Genomic DNA, 21,629 nt, shown 5'->3' with positions numbered 1-21,629 from the left:
AACATTTCACAGATGGGGAAACCGAGGCCTAGAGAGGTGCTGTGGCCTGCTCAGAATCCCACAGCAAGTCTATGGCACAGTTAGGACTCAAACTCTCTGAGGAATGCTGGAATCTGAAAGGTTGACACAGAAAGACTCTTTGAGCTGAGGGACAGATAGAGCACACACCAGGGACCCCAGTCATTGAGTTGTAGTTTGAGAGATTCAAGTAAGACTTAAGAAATAACTTCTTGGCTAGGTGCAGTGGCTCACGCCTATAATCCCAGCACTTTGGGAGGCTGAGGCGGGCGGATCATGAGGTCAAGAGATCGTGACCATCCTGGCCAACATGGCAAAATCCCGTCTCTACCAAAAATATAAAAATTAGCTGGGCGGCCGGGCGCAGTGGCTCACGCCTGTAATCCCAGCACTTTGGGAGGCCGAGGCAGGCCAATCACGAGGTCAGGAGATTGAGACCATCCTAGTTAACACGGTGAAACCCCGTCTCTACTAAAAAATACAAAAAATTTGCCAGGCGTGGCAGCATGCGCCTGTAGTCCCAGCTACTCAGGAGGTTGAGGCAGGAGAATGGCGTGAACCCGGGAGGCGGAGCTTGCAGTGAGCCAAGATCGTGCCACTGCACTCCAGCCTGGGCGATAGAGCAAGACTCCGTCTAAAAAATATATATGTAAATAATAAAAATAAATAAATAAATAAAAATTAGCTGGGCATGATGGCACACGCCTGTAGTCCCATCTACTCAGGAGGCTGAGGCGGGAGAATCGTTTGAACCCGGGAGGCGGAGGTTGCAGCGAGCTGAGATCAAGCCACTGCACCCCAGCCTGGTGACAGAGAGAGACTCCGTCTCAAACAAATAAAAATAAAATAAAATAAAATAACTTCTCAAGAGGTGAGTGCCATGGAGGTGGTGCCTGGAGTTGGGAGCCCAAGAGATGGTGGCAGGGCCAGGTCAGGGTCGGCTGTTGACCGTGGTCTGAGGTGGCCTCCCCTGAAGAACAAGTAACTCTGGCCAGTGGCTGTAACAGATACCTCCTGGGCACCTGTGTCTCACCCAGGCTTGTCCAGAGCCCAGGACTGAGCCAGTGACACATGCTCAGAATTTACCAAGAGAATTGTGCACTCAGCTCAGACTCAGACCTAGTCCTTCCAGCAGCCCTTACATGGGCCATCCCCTTTTACGTAAGAGAAAACTGAGGCCAAAAACAGGAAGGGAGGCCCTGTGGGGGCCAGAACCTTTACACACCTTAGCCCAGGTAATCTTTTCTACACTGTTAATAGGTAGGATAAATTGCACCTGTTTCGAAGATTCAATAAAATACGTTGACTTGGCCCAGATCGCTTACTCTATACCTCTCCTAAGTCCCCAGATGTGACTCCCAGGAAAGACACAAAAAAGGGCTACCCAGAGGGATAAGGTAGTATCCACGGAAACCCTCCCAGAGGAGGTGGGCCTTCAAATGGCCCCTAAATGACAGGCAGGAGGGAAGGATCTGGGAGGGTATTGGGGGTGGGGTGGCATGGGCAAAGGCCTGGAGGTGAGAGTCAGTCATTGATGTGAGAAGAGCAAGAAGCAGAAATGTAAGGAATGGTGGGGAGGGGAGTCAGAGCTGGATGAACAAGTGAGGGTTCAGCTGTAGAGGGTCTGGCCCGCCAGGCTGAGGGCCCAGGCTTTATTGTGCTGGTGGTAGGGAGCCACTGAGGGTGAATAGGGGAGAGCATGTCAGAGCATGCCTCAGAAAGGTGGGAGAAATGCTGGCATGGAGGGCCGCCCCGGGTTGGTGGGGTGGCTGGGCTCTGCCAAGGCTATGTGCCAGCTGCCTGGACTGTGTCCAAGAATGGGCACAGTGACTCAACATTGAGAAAATCACTCCCCAGTGAGAAAGGGCCCCGATGAATCACCCAACTGAGGTGGGGAGGCTGGGAGGCCAGGAGGCTGGGGGCTCACTGAGTCACCCTCCAAGAGTTGGTGAGGAGGGGAGCTGCAGAGAGAGAGGCCGGCAGTGCAGTTGGGGGCGGAGATTCAGATTAGACCACAGTGAGGGCTGTCGGGGGACTCTGCCTTCCCAGCATTCCCGGGTTTGATCCTCCTGGCCCTCCTGTGAGGGAGATGAGAAAACTGAGGCCCAGGAAGTGGGGGGGAGGGGATCCGACCAAGGTCATGCAGCAAGTCGCTGGCAAAGGCCTAGCGAGACCCAAGCGCACCCTACAGTCCAGACCCTTCCCGACGCCCCAGCCGCTTTCATGCCAAGCAGAGGCCTAAGAACCGGGTCGGTCCGGTCAGGGAGATGACCCCAGTGACCCACTGAACCCCCGGACGCGGCCCCTCCGGGCAGTCGGCAACTGAGGCCGGGCTGCGCCGCCGCGATGGGACGGCAGGGGGCGCAGGAGCGTCGCGGCTGCCGCAGGCGCCTGAACCCAGAAGCCGCTCTGCGGAGAAACGCGCTCCCGGCGCGCAGGTCCCACCGCTGAACTGCGGACCGTGTGGCCCTGGGGCCTGCACCCTCTCCGGCTCCGGGGACGGCAAAACAGACCTGCCGGCTCAGGCCCGAGGGCCCAGTCAGTAGCGGCCGCAGTGTGTGCGCTCGGTGTCTGTGCGCACGTGTCTCCCTCGCAGATGGGCGACTGCTCCAGGGCCTGTCCGTCTCGGAGCGGCCTCCAACATTCTCCCGACTTCCCCCTGCCTCCTAGATTGAGGGAGAGGAGTAAGCCCGAGGCTCCTGCGGTGTCCGCGGCCCCTGCCCCCCTTTCCCTTCTCCTTCCCTCCCTACCCCACCCCACTGCGCCCGTCTCTGCCTGGGGCTCTGGCCGGGCCCCGGGCCCCAAAGTAGTGGCGGGGAAACAGGGTGCGATCAGACAGGGTGGAGGCTCTGAGAGCGGCCCCTGCGAGATGTGAGAGAAGTGGCGACCGGGCGAGGGGCAGCGAGCGCAGGCTGACAGCAGGCCAGCTGGAAGGGCCGAGGGAACCCAGGGCGAGAGAGAAGCGCGGTGACAGAGGCCGGGGGTCCGGTGGGGTCGGAGGATCCGACGGGCAGAGAGGTGCGGTCCGCGGTGGCGGGGACATAGGCGGGGCCGGGGCGGGCCGGGGGCGGGCGGGGGGCGGGCCGGGGCGGGGCCGGGGCGGACACTCGGGCGGACCCGGCGAAGCTGTCGCGGACGCGCTGACCGAGCGCAGCGGCCGGGCCGGCGGGCGGGCGGGCGGCTGCGAGCATGGTCCTGGTGCTGCACCACATCCTCATCGCTGTTGTCCAATTCCTCAGGCGCGGCCAGCAGGTCTTCCTCAAGCCGGACGAGCCGCCGCCGCCGCCGCAGCCATGCGCCGACAGCCTGCAGGTAGGGGGGCCCCGCGCTGGGCACCAGGAGAACGGGGTGTCCGGCGAGCGCCGGGCCGGGTCCGCCCGCCCCTAAGCCCCCGAACCCTTCTCAGGGAGGAGACCCCTCCTCTAGTTCTGGATTCTACTCCTGTGCTGGGACGGCAGCGCAGACCAAGAGCCCTTGAAGCCCCGGCTCTCAGTCCAAACGTCACCCCAGACTCTGAACTCCTTTCGGATCCGGGGCTCCACCCCAAGCACTGAGCTTCCAGTCCATGGTGGAACTGCAGTGCACACTGAGAGCTCTGCCCAAGCCTCAAATTTCTTTTCCTTAGATTAGTGGGGACCCCTGCCCACGCCTCGGAACCTTCACCATGTATGTGGGACTCCCGGCACACCTGGACCACCTGAACCCCCAGCTGTCCTCCAGGACCCCACCTCAGAGCCGGCCTCACCCCAAGCCCCAAACCTCCATTCCACAGCCTCAATTGGACACCGCTCAGATTCCCACCCAAACATCTGGACTTCAGTGCTCAGCCTGGACCCTACCCCAGAGTGCAAATCTGTCCTTCCATCAGGGCTTCACTGGCCCCCTCTGTGGGACCCACTCCTCTATCCCTTCCCTCCCTCCTGTGTTGGAGATCTCCAAGCCTTTCCTCGTGGGGGGCTCCTCCTTTTGTTCCTCTCCAGGTACAGTGGTCCCACTTTATTCTCTGGGCTTCTCTGGTTTCTCTTCAAGTGTTTCTGGGCTCTCTAATTTGGTCTGTTGCCCCATGTGCCCACTTCTCTTGGTCTATCTTGGTCTCTCTCTCATTTCTCTAGGTCTCTATCTTTGTTTTGGGATTTCTTTCTGCAGCCATCCCTTCCTCTTGCATCTACCTCTGCTTTGCGGTGAGGAGGGGCAGGCTCAGAGAGCAGGGCTAGTGTCCCTGGGACCCCCCTGCATCCCATGTTCTCAGGCATGGCATGGTGTGGGCTCACGTGGAAGGGCCTGAACGTGGAGTGTGCTGCCCTCAGGCGGTGCCCAGGGGTCTGAGGTGGTGGGGGGATGATGCAGTGGGCACTGGCTTTTGTAACTTATAAAGCCCCTCATCCCAGCTGCCTTGGTCTTGATGGGGGCGGCTAGGGCTTGAGATAGGGAAGAGTAGACTGCAATCTGGTGTCAGTCACCTGCGGTGGGATGTGTCCAGGCTGGGTGGGTCTAGAGGGTATGTGTTTGTGTGAGTGTTCCTCTGTGTGTGCAGCACGGGCTGGGCTGCATGTGTTGTGTGTGTCTTGTGTGTAATCTTGTGTGTCGTACCGTGTATGAATGTGTCATCGAGAGTGGGATTATTTGTGGGGAGATTATGGGAAGTGTGGGAATTGTGGGTCTATGGTATTGTGTGCTATGTGTGGCTGGGGAGGCAGTGTTGTGCCTGTGGAGTGGTAACTGAGTGTGTGGCTGTTGTGTGTGTAGAGAACTTGTGTGTATGTGGCTGTATGTCTGTCATTGTACAGTGGAGTTGTTGTAGGGGCAGCTTGCATACAGGGCTCTATATGTAGTTGTGTATGTTACTGGCTGTTGTGTGTGGCCAGGAAGGGTCACTGCAGGGGCCTGATGGTTTCCAGTGGGTCTCTTGTCAGAGAGGAGTTGGGGCGGGGGGGTGCTGTGTGTGCCAATGTGTTTGCAGCCTAGGTGGCTGGCTTAGAGTCACTATGGCACATCTTGGGATTGCTTGGGGAATATATCTATTAGGACCTGAGTGCTGGTGTTTGAGTGTCATGTGTCTGTGTGGTGGCTGCTCCTGTGATTCTGGACAGGAAAGGGTTACAGGCAGGGCTGAGGGGTCTGAGGTGAGGAGCCAGTTGACAAGTGTGTGTGTGTGTGCATATGGGAGTGGGGTGAGGTGGGAGGAGGCAGTGGGCCAGCAGGGCTGTCTATGCTAAGGGGCTGTGTGCCCACAAACGTGTGACATTAGGTGTGCACATTATCTATGCAGGCTGTGTCTGCATGTGTCTCTGTGTCTAGGTGGTGTGCGTGTTGAATTTAATTGGATGCATATCCTGTGGTTGGGGAGGTGAGAGGTGTGTGAGGTGCGTAGTGGGAGACGGTGTGAGTGTGGTGTGAAGTGAGGGTGTGTGAGCTGTGTGACTTTTTGGTTTGACGTGTGGATTATGTGATCTTTTCTCCCCGTGAGCTGTGTGTGTGTGTGGTGAGGAGTGAGTGGGGGATGGACAGTGAGCTGGCGGTGTGTGTGTTGGGGGTGTTGAGGACTGTAGAATGTGCTGCGGTGGGAGTGTGTGCATGAGGTGTGTGTGAGGAATGAAGTCTGTAACATTTGAGGCGTGTGGAATGTAGCGGGTGTCCCCATAAATGTCTGTGTAGTGACGCATGTGTGCAGGAGGGCTTGGCTGCCATCCTGTCTTTGCTCCCCTCCTGATCAGGTCCCTAGAGATGCCCCGGAATGTTCTCCATGCCCCCCCAACCCCAGCTGCCCCTACCCTTTGCCCTTCATCCTCCTTGCCTTGACCAAGTCCTTTGTTTTGGGTTTCCGGTGGAGCAGGCGCTGGACAGGCGGGCGGCAGGCGATGTCGCGGTCTGGGAACCTTTGTTCTTTTCCTCTTAGTTTGACTGGTGTTTGGGGCCCCGGTTTGGAGGAGGGTGTGGAGAGGATGCACGAGGCAGCAAGGTCACTGTGTTTACTACACCTCTTCGTGCTCCGCAGAAGGGAGGCGTACGGCGCAGGCAGTGAGGCCTGGGTGGGGTCTTTGGTGGCGCCTCTTGGTATAAGAAGAGCTTGGGCTGGGCTTGGAGTTTGCCAGCTCTGCAGTCTTAGTCCATGGTGGCCCAGCGCCCTTCCTGGCTTATGTCAGCGGGCTTATGAGCAGCCAAGCACTCGCTTCTCCAGGTGCACCTCCCCTCGCCCCTTCTCTGTGTGGCTGCAGCCCCTGGAGACAACCAGGAAGACCTCGATTTAGCTCTATTTGTGTTCACTCCAGGTCAGATGGAGGAGAAATAGTCCCCGTCCTCACAGAGATACTTATCTGAAAGGAGAGAGCTAGTCACACCTTTGGGGACCCTCTAGTCTGACGCAGTCTGTAGGGGATGCAGTCTGTAGGGGGATCGAGGTCATACCTTCCAGAGAGAGCTGTGGGAAAACCCTACTGGGCCACCTCCCAGCAGGTGCTTGAGAGAAGAAACATCCAAGATTCCTTGAGATTGGAAGGCTCAAAGAAGTCTGAGTTAGTTAGGGAAGGGGCTGGGGTCGATGCCACAGTGTCACACTCCAGAAGGTTCTCTGAAATGAATAGGCTTGAGCTGGACCTTGAAGGGGGTTTTGGGGTGGGCAGAGAAATGCAGCCTGGGGCTAAGGAAGGTTGTAGCCTGACTGGCAAAAGGGATCTTGCTGACCATTCCCCAGGCAACACTGTCTGGCTTTGGGTAGCCATCCCTGGGCCTCCAGCCTTCTCAAGCTTTCATGGTACCTTTTTTATCCCATTGCCTCTGGCTGGAATTATCTTCATCATCACTGACACTGTCATCTTCATCATCTTTTATGCAGTTCTTTCCAAATTCCAAGGTCCTTTCACAAATGTCTCATTTAGCAGATTAACTCATGCAGTTGTCTAAAAGTCTTTATGGAACACCTGCTATGTACCAGACAGGCACAGTTTTAAGTGCCGGGGTCATGGTGGTGACCAAACTGGCCTCATGGAGCTCTTACCTTCTGTGTCGAGACATGCTGTCAGTCGCCCACCCTTCTGTGTTTCCCCCAGTCTGGGGCGCCTGGTTCTGTGGGGCTCCGCATGTACACCCTCTGGTGCTGGGGTCTGGCTCCTACCAGAATGTGAGCTCTACAGAGGCTGGGCCTGAGTCTCTCCTCTACCCACCATGTGTGTCCTGAGCTGTGTCTGGCAGAGTCCAGATGCTCACACTTATCATCAGATGACCGGAACTGCCCTGTAGGGTTGGCAGCCCAGCTCCGTCTAGGGAAACTAGGGTCCAGCGGAAGAGGGGACTCAAGGCAGCATCTCATCAGGCCCTTCTTTTACCAGTAGCTCCAGAGACCAAGAGGGGTCAGGTGACTGGTGCAGGTCTCACAGCAGGGTGGCAGGGCTGGTGTCAGAAGACAGCACTTCTTGCTGCCAGGTTGGGCTCTGGCCCCAGCACCATGCTGCTCTCTGGCTGGCCTCCGTGCTGCCTGCGGCGGGTAAACGATTATTAATGACCCCCCTGGCAAGGAGACAGGAAATGTTTCCCAGCCACAGCTGGGGACCTGCTCCCTGCCAGCCCCAGCTATCCATACCCGCCCTGACCATGGCGTCAGTGCTGATGTTATCTTCGTTCTGCCTCAGTCTTCTTTGCTCCTTCTGCCCATCCCCCCACCTTCCTGATCTTGACATCCTAAGGGTAAATGACGACACCCTAAGGGTGAATGATGAGAAGGTACAGAGCTTTCTTTTCCATATCCCTGTCCCTCACCACTTTCTCCAACCTGCTCATCTCTACCTTCTTCCTTTTCCCACGCCAGCCAGAAGTAACTCTTCCTCCAGGAAGGCTTCTCTGAATGCACAGCCAGCTCCTCCAGTGGCCACTACCCTGGGCCCGAGGCACTGAGTCCCCCTCATTGCAGACTCTAGTCCTCCACTGATGATTTGCTCTGATGGTCTTAGGGCTGGCCTGGGAACTTCCTGAAGCCTGTCGCTAACTGCTGCCTTAGGACTGACATGTGGAGGGTCCTCCCAGATGCCACCTCCAGGAAGTTTCCAGTTTCACCCAGCCCAGGGATTCTTACCTCCTTTGAGCACTCTGCCCTTCCTGTCCGAGTTACACATGTGTACTTCCAGGACTTCCTAGGCGGACATTGGTGAACACCTGCTATGTGCCCAGCAGAGAGGGTGGGAAAAGATGAGCAGGATGCAGGCCTTAAAATCCCCACACATTCCCCCAAGCCTGAGCAATGTTGCATCAGCCCCATGGCAGGTGGCACAGACCTGGGTACTAGGGCTGGGGGCGGGGAGGTGGGGAAGCAGGGAGTGATGTTGGTAGAATGTGTGGAGAGGGCAACGAAGGAGATAAACTCAGGGGCCATGGTAATATAAAGCAGAGACCCCTATTTCAGCCCAGAGTGGGAGGGAGGGGCACGTTGGGGAGCTTCCAGGAGGAAACAAATCTAGACTGAGAGCTAAGGGTCAAGCCAGGAGAAAGTTCTGGACAGAGGGGACAACAAACCTTCTGGTTATTGTGAAGGCTTGTTCGTGGCAGACAGGGAGGAGAGCCTGTGGCAGCACCACTCCATGGAGCAGGCCCCTGGGTGCCAGGCGTCTGGGTCTGGGGTATGGGAGCGGTGAAGCTGGCCCAGCAAGATGGTGCAGGACTTGTAAGCCATGTTAAGGACCGCGGACTTGTTCTGGAGGGAAATTGACCCTTGGGAAGAGTCGAGGGAAGAGATACGACAGATCAGATCTGCATGTTCGGGAGCTCCCTGGACCATGGTGTGAAGACTGAGGGGGAGGCTGGTGTGGCCCAGGTAAAGGGGGTGATGAGGCCTGGACAGGGAAATGGCTAAAGAATGCAGGGGAGGGAATGGAGTGGCCAGGGCTGGTGGAGGGAGCCGGCCAGCTGTAGACATGAAGGTCAAGGGAGGAGAATGCTGCCCCACCCAGGTGTCTGGGTGGGTTTTGTGCAGTCTCTGAGAGGTATAGGAGGGAAGACAGGGGTTAGTGGCAGATGCCTGGGCCTGTGTCAGGGCTCTTTAAAGACCAAAAGGTCTTGGAAAAGCCTCCAAGGAGGTCATGAACTTTGAGGTTAAAGGGAGACCTGAAACCCACTCAGGGTTGCTATAGCCTCACCTGTAACATGGGGAACTCGGGATCTGCCCTGGGCAAAGAGTGTTCAGAATTCAATAATCAAAACAATCTGTGGAATATAATACTTAATAAAATTCAAATCCAAAAATGTCTGAGTACATTCCAAAATGAGTAAAAATGTAAATTTATGAAAATGCTAAACATACGTGATTGTTCTAATGTAAATTGTAAGCCTCAGCTGCTTCCCAAAACTTTGGATCAGGCTCCCTTGAAACTGCTGCCTCTGATGTGGCTACCCCCTGCGGCTTCAGGACCTTCCTGTTCAGCTCCCTTGAGAGGAGCCAGCAGGGCCCCTCCTCTGCAGAGCCTGTACTCTGGCTGGTGGCTTCAGGGGGCAGGCATTCTGCCTTTCCTGTCCCCCACCCTAAGGGAGTTGGCCTTGCATGCCTCCCATCCATGGTTGCCTCTACTGGGGGCTGCCACTGGGAGACAGGAAGGGCATGGGAGTTGCAGGAGCTCAGGGTAAGAGGGGCCGAGAGCTCGTGGTGTGGAGGGGGAGCGGGAAGGTAGGGTGGCCAGAAGAATGGAGAGGGCAGGGAGTGAGAGCAAAGGGAGACAGGCAGAGCTGAAGAGCGGTGTCACCCCAACATCAATACTGGTATTTCAGAATAGAAAAGCTGTGCCATTTCCCGAAACATCATAATGTTGAAGTCCAATCTTGCAGTCTCTGAGCTGGGCATTGCTTGGCCCCCACTCTCCAGTATTCTTGCATGAGACCATTTTTTCTGGGCTGCATTTTCTCACTTGTAAGAGGAGGAAGGTGAGGGTCAGTATCTCCCAGCGATATATGAGCTCTAGCTCTAGAAGTGTAGGATTTTGAGAATCTGGAATTGTCAGTCTGTGGGGTTCTAACTGGGACAATTCTAGCATTCCTTGACTCTCAGCTCCCAGCCAGGGCTGTGTGGATGCGTGGTTGTGTGATTCCGACATTCTGAGACTTTAAGATGCTGAGGCTCTAGGAGCTAGAGATACGGACATTCTGTGAATCTAGGATTCTAGGATTTGATGGTTTGATGATTCAATGGTTCTAAATGGGGCTGCTGGGAAGAGCTGCAACCACCTGCCTTGTTAATGTCAATGTTCAGTTATTAAAAACATAACAAGAAGCAATGGAGACAGATAGCTCAGAATGGTGGGCGCTCCCTCCACTCCCAGTGAGGGAGGACAGGAGAAGTTGGGCTGGCCTTAGAGGAGAATGGAGACCTTTACAACCTGGGTCACACAGGCTGTTTCTCCTGTCACAACAGAACTGGTGTGTGTACATTCGAGAGACCTGCCACTCTCAAAGCTTGCAGAGTAAGGGACTCATTTCCTTCAACACTGGCCTCTATTCCTTAACCATTTCAGACTGGGCAGAGAGAGGGGTTGCTACCCTTTCCAAAGTGTCTGGGCAGAAATGGCAGCAGTGGAGGAAGGAGAGGCCTGCTTACCCCTGCCCCTTCCCTGACAGCCTGAGGGGGGAAAACAGGACATGAATACTTCCTGGACACAGACATGGAAATGCATGAAACCCTGCCTGCGAGGGCCCCGCGTCCATAGGGCTCAAACAAGGGCAGAGGCCAGGACAGCCAGTGGGGTCCTGTCAGCACCCTCTCAGTACAGGCTGAGGAGGGAAGACCCTGTTTTTGCCCCAAGGGTGGCAGTGAGAAGGGGTCAAGGAAGGGAGTCCCAGGTCAGGCATCGAAAGTGCTGACAGGTCCTCCCCTGTGTGTGAGGCCACAGTCCAGCCTCGCAGAAGGCCAGCCCAGCTGTCCAGTGTTTCACTGCCTCCTGGGTCCTTTCTATGCCTCAGCACCCAGGCCAGAGTTGGGGAGGGGTCCAGGCTGCAGGGGAGGGTCTCCTTCCAGAGTGCCTACCTCGATAGATCCTTAGAAGCCCAGTACCACTGCACAGGTCCAAGGGCTTCCCCTGCCTGGTAGGTTCACAGACCAAAGCTGGCCCTGATCACACAGCAAAACGGGGCCTGAAATCAGGCTTCCTGATTCCCAGTCCTGGGTGTTCGTTGTTGCCCACAACCTCCCCCACTTCCCCTGGGACACCTGAGGGGCAGGAGTGGAGGCGGGACTCAGGTTAGGGAGCAGAGCCTCTGTCCATCACCCCTCCGTCTTCCTCCTCCCACAGGCCAGAAGCAGGTGTGGTGGTGACAGCTACCCCCAGTCCTCCACAAGGTTCCATTGTCCCCGGCAGGGAGCCCCTCCCCAGCTGCAGGCCCGAAATGTGCCTCCCTGGGCCCTCCTGTCGTGACCACCCGCTTCCTCCTGCTGCTTCTTCCCTGGTCTCATCTGCACTTGCCCTCGGGCCCTCCCCATCCCTGTGAGGTCTCCATCTGTGGCTCTCTCTGGGTTTAAGCCTCTCTCCAGTGAAAGTTAGATTTGGAAGGGCCCTGGGGGATCACCAAGTCCAACCCTTTTATTCTTCCAATGAGGAGGCCAGCTCAGAGAAGGGAAGGTCCTGTCCAAAGCTGCACAGTAGGCTGGGGCACAGCCCAGTGCCGTGCTCCCTTCAGCGCTGGGTCATGGGTGCACCCTGCCCTTGGCATCAGGCGTCCAGGGTTTGAGGACTGACTGTGATGATCAGCGCTAAGCACACAGGCACCTACAGAAACGTGGTGGGGGGCTTCTCTCCTCAGCCCTTCTTCACAGCCCTGAGCTGCCCTCCCTTCCCCTTCCTTGCCCAGCTCCTCTCTCCTTCACTACCCCTGCTGTCTGCTGACTCCTGCCTCTGGCAGACACTGTCCTTGGGACACAGACTAGAGCTCAGGCCTCCGTGACTGGGATGCACACCCATGCGCCCAGACACAGACCCACAGGCATGTGCAAGCGTATCACGGGGTCTATAAATCCCAGCTGAAAACTGGTCAGACCATCAGGAGGCCACCCTGGAACCCAGTGTCCTCCTCTTCCTGTCAGGCCTCACACACCTCCTCTAGGAAGCCCCTTAGGACCCCTGAAGACTGTCTTCATCCAACTAGCCCCTTTGTGACAACTGAACTCTGTGAGCCTAGGTTCCTCCTGTGACTCAAAGGGCAAGGCTGAGTCCCCCCTTCAGTCCTGGGGCCACTCCTTCAGTGTCTCCAGGAGGGGTTCAGCTTCCTGTTGCTGGGTGGGGAGAGCCCTGAGGTCCCCACAGGACATGGGACAATGGGGAGGAGGTGACAGATGAGAGGCTAACTCTTCCCTAAAGCAGACTCTACCCTCCCCTGACCTCCCTGGCTGGTGGCTTGGACACAGCCCTGGCCTGTTGGCCCCTTAGGACTAGGGTCCTGGTCTGACCCCACAGTACGGAGGTCTGGGAATCAGAAGCCCTGGTTCTCCAGCAGCAGTTCTCTAACTGGCGGCTAGGGAGCCCAGGCCTCCAGGGCACTGGTAGGTTATTGGCGGGTTGGTGCAGATTCCAGTGTCCAGGAGAGGTGAGCTGAACTTCTGTGGCCTGGGGGGCCTGTGTATAAGAGATAGGAGAGTGGTAAACACAGGCTGGATGGGATTATGGGGAGCTGGGAATACCTAGCTGAGACTCCCCTCATCCTAGCCACTTTCTCCACACTTGAAATTGGCTGGAGGGGGAACCAGAAATTGGGTGGGGTTGGGGAGGGACAGGAGCCAGCAGCCCGCCTCCACCTCGGGGCAGTGCCTCTGCTGGGGGGCAGGAACCTGTCCTGGGAGTGGTGGGAGGCCTGAGCGGGGAGCTGGATTCTGCCGTGAAACTGGCACTCCCTCCTGTCAGGGGAGGGGAGGGCCTGTCCCTGGCTGCTCAGCAGGTGGCCCATCTGGCTGTGGGTGGAAAAGAAGACTCAGGCTTTGTGGATAAAAGGGACGGCCCTGGGGTCAGGCACTTATCTCAACCCTCGTCATTTCCTCTGCCGGACACAGCTGGGTGAGTGGGGTCATTGCACAGAGGGAAGGAACAGGCCAGGGCCAATACATACCAGACCCTACAGGAGAGTCAGGCACATGGGTGACCTCACCACACCCTGGGCTGCAGTCAGTACCTCATAGAGGCCCAGCCACACATCACAGTCACTGCAGGAGATGGCCACACCTTAGACCATCACACCACACACAGACCAAGTCTCCCCAGGTGACACTCAGGCCCAGCTGCAGGCGCAGCTAAGAGGGAAGACCCTGCAGGAAAAAGGGACACGTGGGACAACCAGACACCCTGCCTCGGCCACACCACAAGCCTCCGCACACCAGGTGCAGCTCCTGTCACCCCTACGGTCAACCCAAGGAGAGCCAGAGATTCCAGCAGTCGTGGGCAGGCATCCAGTGCCCAGGCGAGAAGAGGGGGACACCAGCAGGGAACCCAGAACCTCCTCCATACCAGACTGTGCCCTCCCCCCAGCTCACAGAAGGAGCGCCTCAGGCTGTTTATTTCCTAGCAGTGACTAGCAGGGATGGGTGTCTCATCCCCCTCCCCCTCCCAGTCCCCACCACACGATGCTGAAGCTGCCAAATCAAATCAGCCCCTGCACCCGCGCCAGGCTGGCATGGCGGCCAGCAGCTGACGGGAACGAAGCCAGGCTCAGAATATCCCGCCGCCTGTCCGATGCCTGGGTAGGCTTGTTGGGTGGGGGTGGGGAGGGGCAGCAGCCTGGCAGCCAGGCCCTAGGCAGTGCCCCTCAGAGAGGCTGGGGGTTTGGAATGCTGCAGGATGGTGGGCTTCTGGAGAACGAGTGAGCAGGTCCCTGTTGTGTCTCCAGGCTGCTGTGGCAATGTCTCCACCGCCAGCCTTCCGGGAGCTGTGGAAGTGGTGCCGGTGGGATACAGTCTGGGGGGTCTGATCCCAGTCCAGATGATTGGGTGCCAGGCTGGGGCGGGGGCTCCCACATGCGCTCACATTTATTTGAGACTCACAACACCTGGGCTGGAAGCCCCTTGGTTGTCTGTGAGTAAAGGCCCAAATCACTGTGGAGGCCCAGTGACTATGTGAGGTGGACATTATGGATCCCATTTTACATATAGGGAAACTGAGGCTTAGAGAGGGCTAGTGGAGCTCCCTGGAGAGAAGCAGAAGTGGAGGAGGCCTCAGAAAGAGTAAAAAGGTGGTCATTTCCACTCCTTAGGAGCCCTAAGTGGAAAGAAGGAATATGGCTCTGTCCTCAGAGTCAAGGAACAGAGAATATGGCAGAGCCAGAGGTGCCTGTGGGAAGCAGAGAATAAGGAGGGAGTCTGGGGAGAGAGCAAGGTGCAAGCGGGCAAGGCTTCCTGGAGGAGGGGGCCATCCATGGGCCTGCTGGGGGCTAACGGGAGGGCAGGCTAGGGAGAAGGGGAGAAGGCCTGGCCGGCCTCAGCCCCTGACCTTCTTGTCTCTGCAGCCAGCCTGGACCCCCTTGCAAAGGAGCCAGGACCCCCAGGGAATAGAGACGACCGACTGGAGGTGAGAGCTCAGTGGAGGGAGAAGTGGGTGGGCTTGAGGGGGTGGGGCGCAGACTGAAGATCAGTCTGAGTGGTGCCCTCCTCCTTGGGAGGATGGGGAGGCTGGAGTCACATCCCAGCCCCAGCCCTCCAGACTAGGACCACCCCCATATCAAGGCCATCTCCCCTCACCCCATATGTCCCCAGCCTGGAAGTCCTCCCACGAGGATTCCTCCTCCCAACTCACCTGGGAGTCACTCCAGACTACTCCCTTGTCCTCCCCACCCTCACCCAACAATTCCCTGTTGATTCTCTGCCCTGAGTATTTCCCGAGTTCCTCTCCTCTCCATTCCGCTGCCTGTTTGGGTCCAGGCCCCCTCAACTCTCCCCTGGGTCACTCACTGGCTGCTTGCTTTCAGTTTCCCCCATCCTCCACGTGGCCACCAGGAGGATCTTTCTAATGCACAGACCTGAACTTGTCACTCTCTTGCCCCAGAATCCTCCATACTCCCCATCCCCATGTCCCCCTCTGCAACCCCAGCCTGGCCATTGTCCCCCTTCATCCATTGCTGCCTCCCCCAAACTACTCCCGCTGGCCTCTTCCCCCCTCAGCTTCCTAAATCCTTCGGGGATCAGCTCTAGCCTCCTCTCCTCGGGGAAGTCCTCTCTACCCCTTGACCATGGGACCAAGCTCGCTCATGCTCCCTCCTCTGAGCTCTCCTGCCCTGGCAGTCAGATGCTGGGGTGCTGTGCTGTCTGTCGCCCACTGTGCTGTGCCACGAGCACCCTGTTTTCTCCATCACGTGACTCTGTATGTGTGTCTGCCTTGCCTTCTCTGCACTGTGAGCTCCTTGAGCCTGGGGACTATGCTTTCTTCATTCCTGAACCTTCTACCACCCTTGGATGGGTACCGGTGCAGCGCTCAGCCCGCACATTTCCTGCCCTGTGAGGGGTGCCATCCCCACCCCCCAACCATGCCTTCCTTCCCTGTGAGGGGTGCCTCATAGGAATCTTCAGTGCTCAAAGGGGCCTTGACGAGCAAAAAAAGGTGGGCTGCTGATGTTGAAGATCGGCACAGAGGAGGGTGTGTGGGGGTGTGTGTGTGTGTGTGAACTGGACCCACAGCCAGAACAGCGAGAGTCTGCCCGGGCCCGGCTGAGAGGGAGAGGAGGATGCTGCTTGTATCAGTGTGTGCCAGGAGACTTCGACACCCCCCTTGTTTAATCCTTACAACATCCCTATGAGGTAGGGGCTGCCATTATTCCTGTTTCACATTTGGGGAAGCTGAGGCCCAGAGGGGTCATGCGGTGAGTGAATTGGAACAGAGCTAGGAGTGGAGCCTAGAGATGTCTCAGGCTCGAGGCTCACTCTTTCCCGGCCCCTGAGTAAGATGGTGCCCACACAGGGCCTGGTGCACAGGAGGGGCTCAGCACAGGTTCCCAGCTGGGACACAGGGCCAAGACCTGAGAATGTGCCTCCAATTGGGACTGGGCCCTGCTGCTGGGAGCTGGCAAAGGGAGATGGGAGGGGAGGGCCTGGAAAGCCATTAATAATTTATTTACTGCCATGGCATTCCCCATGGGGCGGGGCTCCCCCCAGAGCTGGGACAGATGGTGTTCCTGGGAGCCTGCAGTGTCTCAGCAGCCTCAGCCACACGCCAGGAAAGACTAGATTTGTCATCCACCCAGGGAGCCATAGAGAGGAGGGGCTTTGGCGTAGCTGAGACCCTCCTGGGCAACCAGGGCTGTGCCCCGAGGGAAGGAATGTGGCTCCAGGCTCCCTGCTCTGCCTCTGGGGCAGCCCCTCCTGCCTAGGCCATAGGTCTGCCCTCTGCAGGTTCAAGTTCTGCTCCTTGTTCAGCTCCACCAGCCTCGTCCTTCCCATGAAGCTTCCCTGGGTCAGCCCCACCTGTTCCTACCCCTGTATTCTCTCTGCCTTTCCTTGAGCTGGGTCCTGCTGCCTCCTCCTTCTGACCGAGGATCCGGAGCCATGAGCTCCTCAGCCCTCAGCTCTGTCCTGACCCCATCCCCACACGTATCCCAAAAACAGTTAGTGTCTGCCTGGGCTCTTGGCAGGGCCTGCTGGATTTCTGGGTTCTGCCAGCACCCCACCTGAGTGTCCAGGTCTATACTCAACCCTGCTGGGAAGAGATGGGCTGCCTGAGGGGATGCTCCCAACATTGAGAGGGCAAGACTGGAGAGAGTGGGGACCTGAGGGCATTGCTCAGACCATAGGGACAGCTGGAGGGAAAAGGGACTGGGGAGCCTGAGGGGCCCTATTGTCGGGGTGGAGCTGGGAAGCCAAGATGGCCTCATATAGTGGACAAGTCACGGGGTCAGATGAGCACAGGTTCAAGTCTCAATTCCCTTGCTTCCTGGATGTGTGGCCTTGTGCCTGCCACTTAACCAGCCTGAGCGTCAGTCTCCTCACCTGCCAGGCAGGGATAAGAACCTCTATCATGGCCGGGCACAGTGGCTCATGCCTGTAATCCCAGCACTTTGGGAGACTGAGGCGGGCGGATCACAAGGTCAGGAGATCAAGACCATCCTGGCTAACATGGTGAGACCCTGTCTCTACTAAAAGTACAAAAAATTAGCTGGGTGTGGTGGCGGGTGCCTGTGGTCCCAGCTACTCGGGAAGCTGAGGCAGGAGAATGGCATGAACCTGGGAGGTGGAGCTTGCAGTGAGCCGAGATCGCGCCACTGCACTCCAGCCTGGGCAACAGAGCGAGACTCTGTCTCAAAAAAAAAAAAAAAAAACCTCTATCATTATTGGACGTAATCACTGTTATTCGACATTACCACAACAGAGCTGTTGGGAGAAGTTACAAAACCTGTATGTGTGGGGTGCCCGGCGCAGGGCTGGCACATGGCAGGTCCTTGGGGAGAGTTAGCCTCCTCCCTGTTCCCTCAAGGGTGCCATCCTTAGAGCCAGGACTAGGCTGTACCCCTGTGAGACAGGGTGCTTTGCAGAGCTGGGCTGAGGCTTATAGAAGTTCTATGAGCATGGCACACTCTCCTGGCACTGGCTGGGTAGCAGCCAAGAGAGCAGAGCTGCCAGCACCCAACCCCACCAAGCAAGCATGTGTTCAGCACACCCTCCTGGGATGGTCCCCCAGCCCCTGTGCCAGCAGCTGGCTTGGAGGAGGGGCTCTTCCAGCTCAGCCTGGCATCCTCCTTCAGGGCCAGGCCTCCGCGTCATTACTGCCTCTCTGAAAGTTGGGGCTGGGGCCGTTCAAGTTGGTGAACTGAACACGGGGAGTCAATGCCCTCTTTGTGATGGCTCTCAGGGCCCAGGTGGGGACTTGGGAGCCCTAGCTGGGGTGGGGGCATGGGGAGAGGCAGACGTGAATGAGGGCACTGTCGTCCACAATAAGTACCGAAATGCACCGCCCAACACCGGCTCCTCTATTGCTGCCCTTGGGACAAAGACCACACCCCTTGGCAGGGCACTGCTGGCCTTGCCTGCTGGGTCCCCTCATGTCACCTCATGCCCGGAGACATCCAGCGCTCCAGCCACATTGTTGTGTTCACTCCCAGCACACAGCAGCTCCTCCTGCCTCCCTGCCTTTGCTCACGCTGACCACCTGTCTGGAACATCTTTCCTTTCTTTCTCCACCTACTCTCTTTTCAAGGCCCAGATGAAATGTCACCTCCTTTGTGACGTTCTCTCAGACTAGTCCCTCCACCTCAGGCCAAGCCAGTCTCCTCCCTTCCCTGGGCACTCACAGTCCCCATTTCCCTGAGCCCACAGTTGGGAAACCTGTTACCCCACATGGTGCTATGGGTAATGTGTCCTTCCCCATGGGATTGTAAACACCCAGGAGACAGAGACGGAGGCTGAGTCTTCTTTGTCTCTCTTGGGCCCATATGGTGCCTGGTAAAGGCCTGGTATACAGTAGATGCTCAATAAATACTTCTTGAATGAACAAGAGTGGCCGTGAGTAGGGCTGGAGTAGTTCCAAGAAGGGGTGCAGTTGGGTTGGGTGGTCTTGGAGACTTGGAGGAGGCAACCTTGGAACTTTGAAGGATGGAGAGGGTCAAGGGCACTGACCAAAGAAGCCAGAGAGCAGCTAGGCAGTCAGAGAGGTCCGTGAGGTCAGCTTCTGACACCAGCAGCTAAGGACAACCAGGATGAGAACAGGACTGGGAACAAGCAGATAGAGGAGCCTGGAGCAAGGACTCAGCCCCAGAGGGGTCTGCAGGAGACTGGCTCATGCTCAGAACCCAGCTCCAAAATGCTCTGCCTGTGAGTCCTGGGCTGAGGAAGGCTTGGTGCCAGAGTCAAGGTGAGGCTGAGGCCACCAGTGAATATGTGGGCCCAGCTGTGGGGGTAGCACTAGGCAGGGGCAGGAGCCAGGCTGGAGGGGGTATTGCCATTGCTGCTGCGGGTGCATCAGGGCTTCACTGGGGAAGGAGCAGCTTGTGCGAGAGTGTGGGCAGGAGTGGGAGGGGAGAAGGCTCTGAATATAGGAGAACAGCTTACCAGCAAGGAGCCCTGGGGTGAGGCTGGAGGGGCCGCAGTGGAGGCAGCACTTTTCAGCTTACCTAACATTCTCAAGTGAGTGCTCCTAACTGCCAGATGGGCTGCCTCCTCCTGGATTCTGCACATCAGGAGCCAGTGGCCTCTACAATACCCCATGGCCCCAAGGGAGTGGATGCCAACAAGTTGGCCCTAGCATCTGGCATCCATGGGGGTCCTGAGGCCCTGCCACTTGTCTGTGCCCACCTGTCTGGCTGCACGGGCCCGGGGCGTGCAGGGACCTGGGGCCGGGGAGGCGGTCCCAGCTACCACTCCAGCCTGTCTCTCTGCCTGCCCATCCACTGTCCACACCCCTGGCTGACTGAGCAAAGACAGAGATGGGCATCTCAGGTCCTGCCATCAGAGAAACCTAGTCCAAAGGAGGAGGCATCAAGCACGAGGGACTTAATACCCAGAGAAGACACACACTGAGACCAGGCCAGGCTCACAGGCAGGCCTAGGCCCAGGGAGGGCCAGCTCCATCAATGACCTGGAGTTGAGACTTAGGGAAAGGCAGGAGCTGGCTCAGAGGCGCAGGCAGGTCGATGGCAGTGCCCAGGCCAGATGCTGTGGCCCAGGGCTGAGGTTCCTCCAGCTGGCTCCGCCCCCCACCATCCCGCCTGGCCTTTGGCTGTAAACACTGAGAGAACAAGTTCCGTTTCCCGGGAAATATTTATCTTAGGCTGTGTGAGAAGTGTGTGCACTGGCCTCCATATGTCCTTCCTGCAGACTGGCTGGGGCAGGAGAGGGGGCTTGGCAGCGCCCTTTTTGGGGGCCGTCCATGGGGCTAGGAGGGAAGGGTGTGCCAGAGGCCCCTGCCTAGAGCCTCAGTTCAAGTGCTGGCTGAGGGAGAGGTGGGAGCAGATGAGAGAGAAGCCTGTTTTCTCCAAACCCCACAGGTGTCCCCCGCCTCTCTCACACTCCTTTCTTCTTCCTGGTCCATCCTGTCTCCTCCAGGTTCCGGCTCCAGCCTGGTGTCCCCTCCTCAGGCTGCCTTTTCCTCCTCCTCCTCCTCCCTGTTTCCTGGCTCTCAGCCGCTTCGTCTGGGAAGTCTTCCTCAACTTTAAACCCTCGACCCCTTGTCCTCTGCCCTCCATCTCCCACTCCTCAGGCTTCCAGCAGCTTCATGCGGAGCTCCGTAGATCAGCATTGGGCTGGTCCTGTCCTCCAGTTGTTCAGCCACTGTAACAGCTTTGTGCAGGCTGCCCTGGAGCCCTGTTCTGGGAAGCACAGGCCTGGACACCCTGGGACTGGGTCAGGGCCCAGAGCTGATCTCCTCTGTCCATCCCAGCAGAGCCAGCACCAGTGCAGACACATGAGGTATCCAGGTTGGTGGACTGGGGGAGGACGGAAAGTCCCATGGATCCAGCCAGAATATTGGAGTGGGGAGGCAGAGGGCCCAGGGTTCCTGCTGGCCAGCCGCTGGGCTTAGGGGTGTGTATCCCAGACAGCCCAGGCCTGCCGGGGGCCCTGACAACAGGAAATCCTTGAAGGAACAAGCAGAGGCTGAGGAATCTGAGCACAACAACAGGAAACAGCCGTGACACGGGGCAACAGCCCTGGCGACTGCCCAGTGGGGTGGGGACCAGGGGCCGAGCTTGTGGGACCCAGGGTAATGCCAAGAGGGACAGTGAGACACTGTGGGACAGGGGGCATTCTGCACGTGTGACACGGAGCGTATGACGTGTAATATCAAGTATGTGACCATGATCACAGGGTACTGTGTGGTGTGTGGGTGAGTCACTGAGTATGTGACACTGGGTGTGAGGCACTCTATGATAGCAGATGTGTACACAGTGGCTGTGCCACCAAGTGTGTGACACTGACACTGTGTGATATTGATTGTGTGATGCTGATACCAAGTGTGTGACATTGCACATTGCCTGCTACCACTTATGTGACACTGCAAGTGACAATGAACACATGGAGGGTGTGACTCCATGAGAATCAAATACAGAAACATGAGCAAATGATGCTGCAGTAGGAGGTATGGTCCTGAGTCTGTGGCTCGAGTGTCTGACACTGAATTGTGACACTGAGTGTGTCCCAAACATATCTAGTGAGGCTGAGTGTGCAAAGGAGTGACATGGAGTGATAGCAAGTGTGTGGAAGTGGGCGTGTGATGCTGTGTGACCCTGGGCCTGACATTACATGTGTGATACTCTGTACTGGTTGTGACAGTATGCAGTGTGCACACACAACACTGTGTTGGACACTGTCATGGGAAGGCACCAATGGGTTCAGGCAGGAAAGTAACACCATCCAAAGGATGGTTTTAAAAGATTGCTCTGGCCGGGTGCAGTGGCTCACACCTATAATCCCAGCACTTCGGGAGGCTGAGCCGGTTGGATCACCTGAGGTCAGGAGTTCAAGACCAGCCTGGTGAAACCCCATCTCTACTAAAAATACAAAAATTAGCCAGGCGTGGTGGCAGGTGCCTGTAATCCCAGCTACTCGGGGGGTTGAGACAGGAGAATCACTTGAACCCGGGAGGCAGAGGTTGCAGGGAGCCAAGATTGCGCCATTGCACTCCAGCCTGGGTGATGAGTGAAACTCCACCACAAAAAAAAAAAAAAAAAAAAAAAAAAAAAAAAAA

General features: G+C 57.3%; 1 protein-coding gene across 1 annotated transcript in view; it reads left to right on the top strand.

Annotated features, from left to right (window-relative positions):
• The first annotated feature begins 3,129 nt into the window (after nt 1–3,129).
• Nucleotides 3,130–21,629, top strand: part of PDE2A (phosphodiesterase 2A) — a 72,413-nt gene continuing 53,913 nt past the window's right edge. Inside the window, exons 1-2 of the mRNA XM_023209527.1 lie at nt 3,130–3,330; nt 14,473–14,534. Coding sequence (XP_023065295.1) covers nt 3,312–3,330; nt 14,473–14,534 — 81 coding nt within the window. The 5' untranslated portion in view covers nt 3,130–3,311. The remainder of the gene's footprint in view (nt 3,331–14,472; nt 14,535–21,629) is intronic.

The sequence above is a fragment of the Piliocolobus tephrosceles genome, chromosome 13, assembly GCF_002776525.5.
Source record: "Piliocolobus tephrosceles isolate RC106 chromosome 13, ASM277652v3, whole genome shotgun sequence".
NCBI lineage: Eukaryota > Metazoa > Chordata > Mammalia > Primates > Cercopithecidae > Piliocolobus > Piliocolobus tephrosceles.
This window is presented reverse-complemented; position numbering and strand designations above follow the sequence as displayed.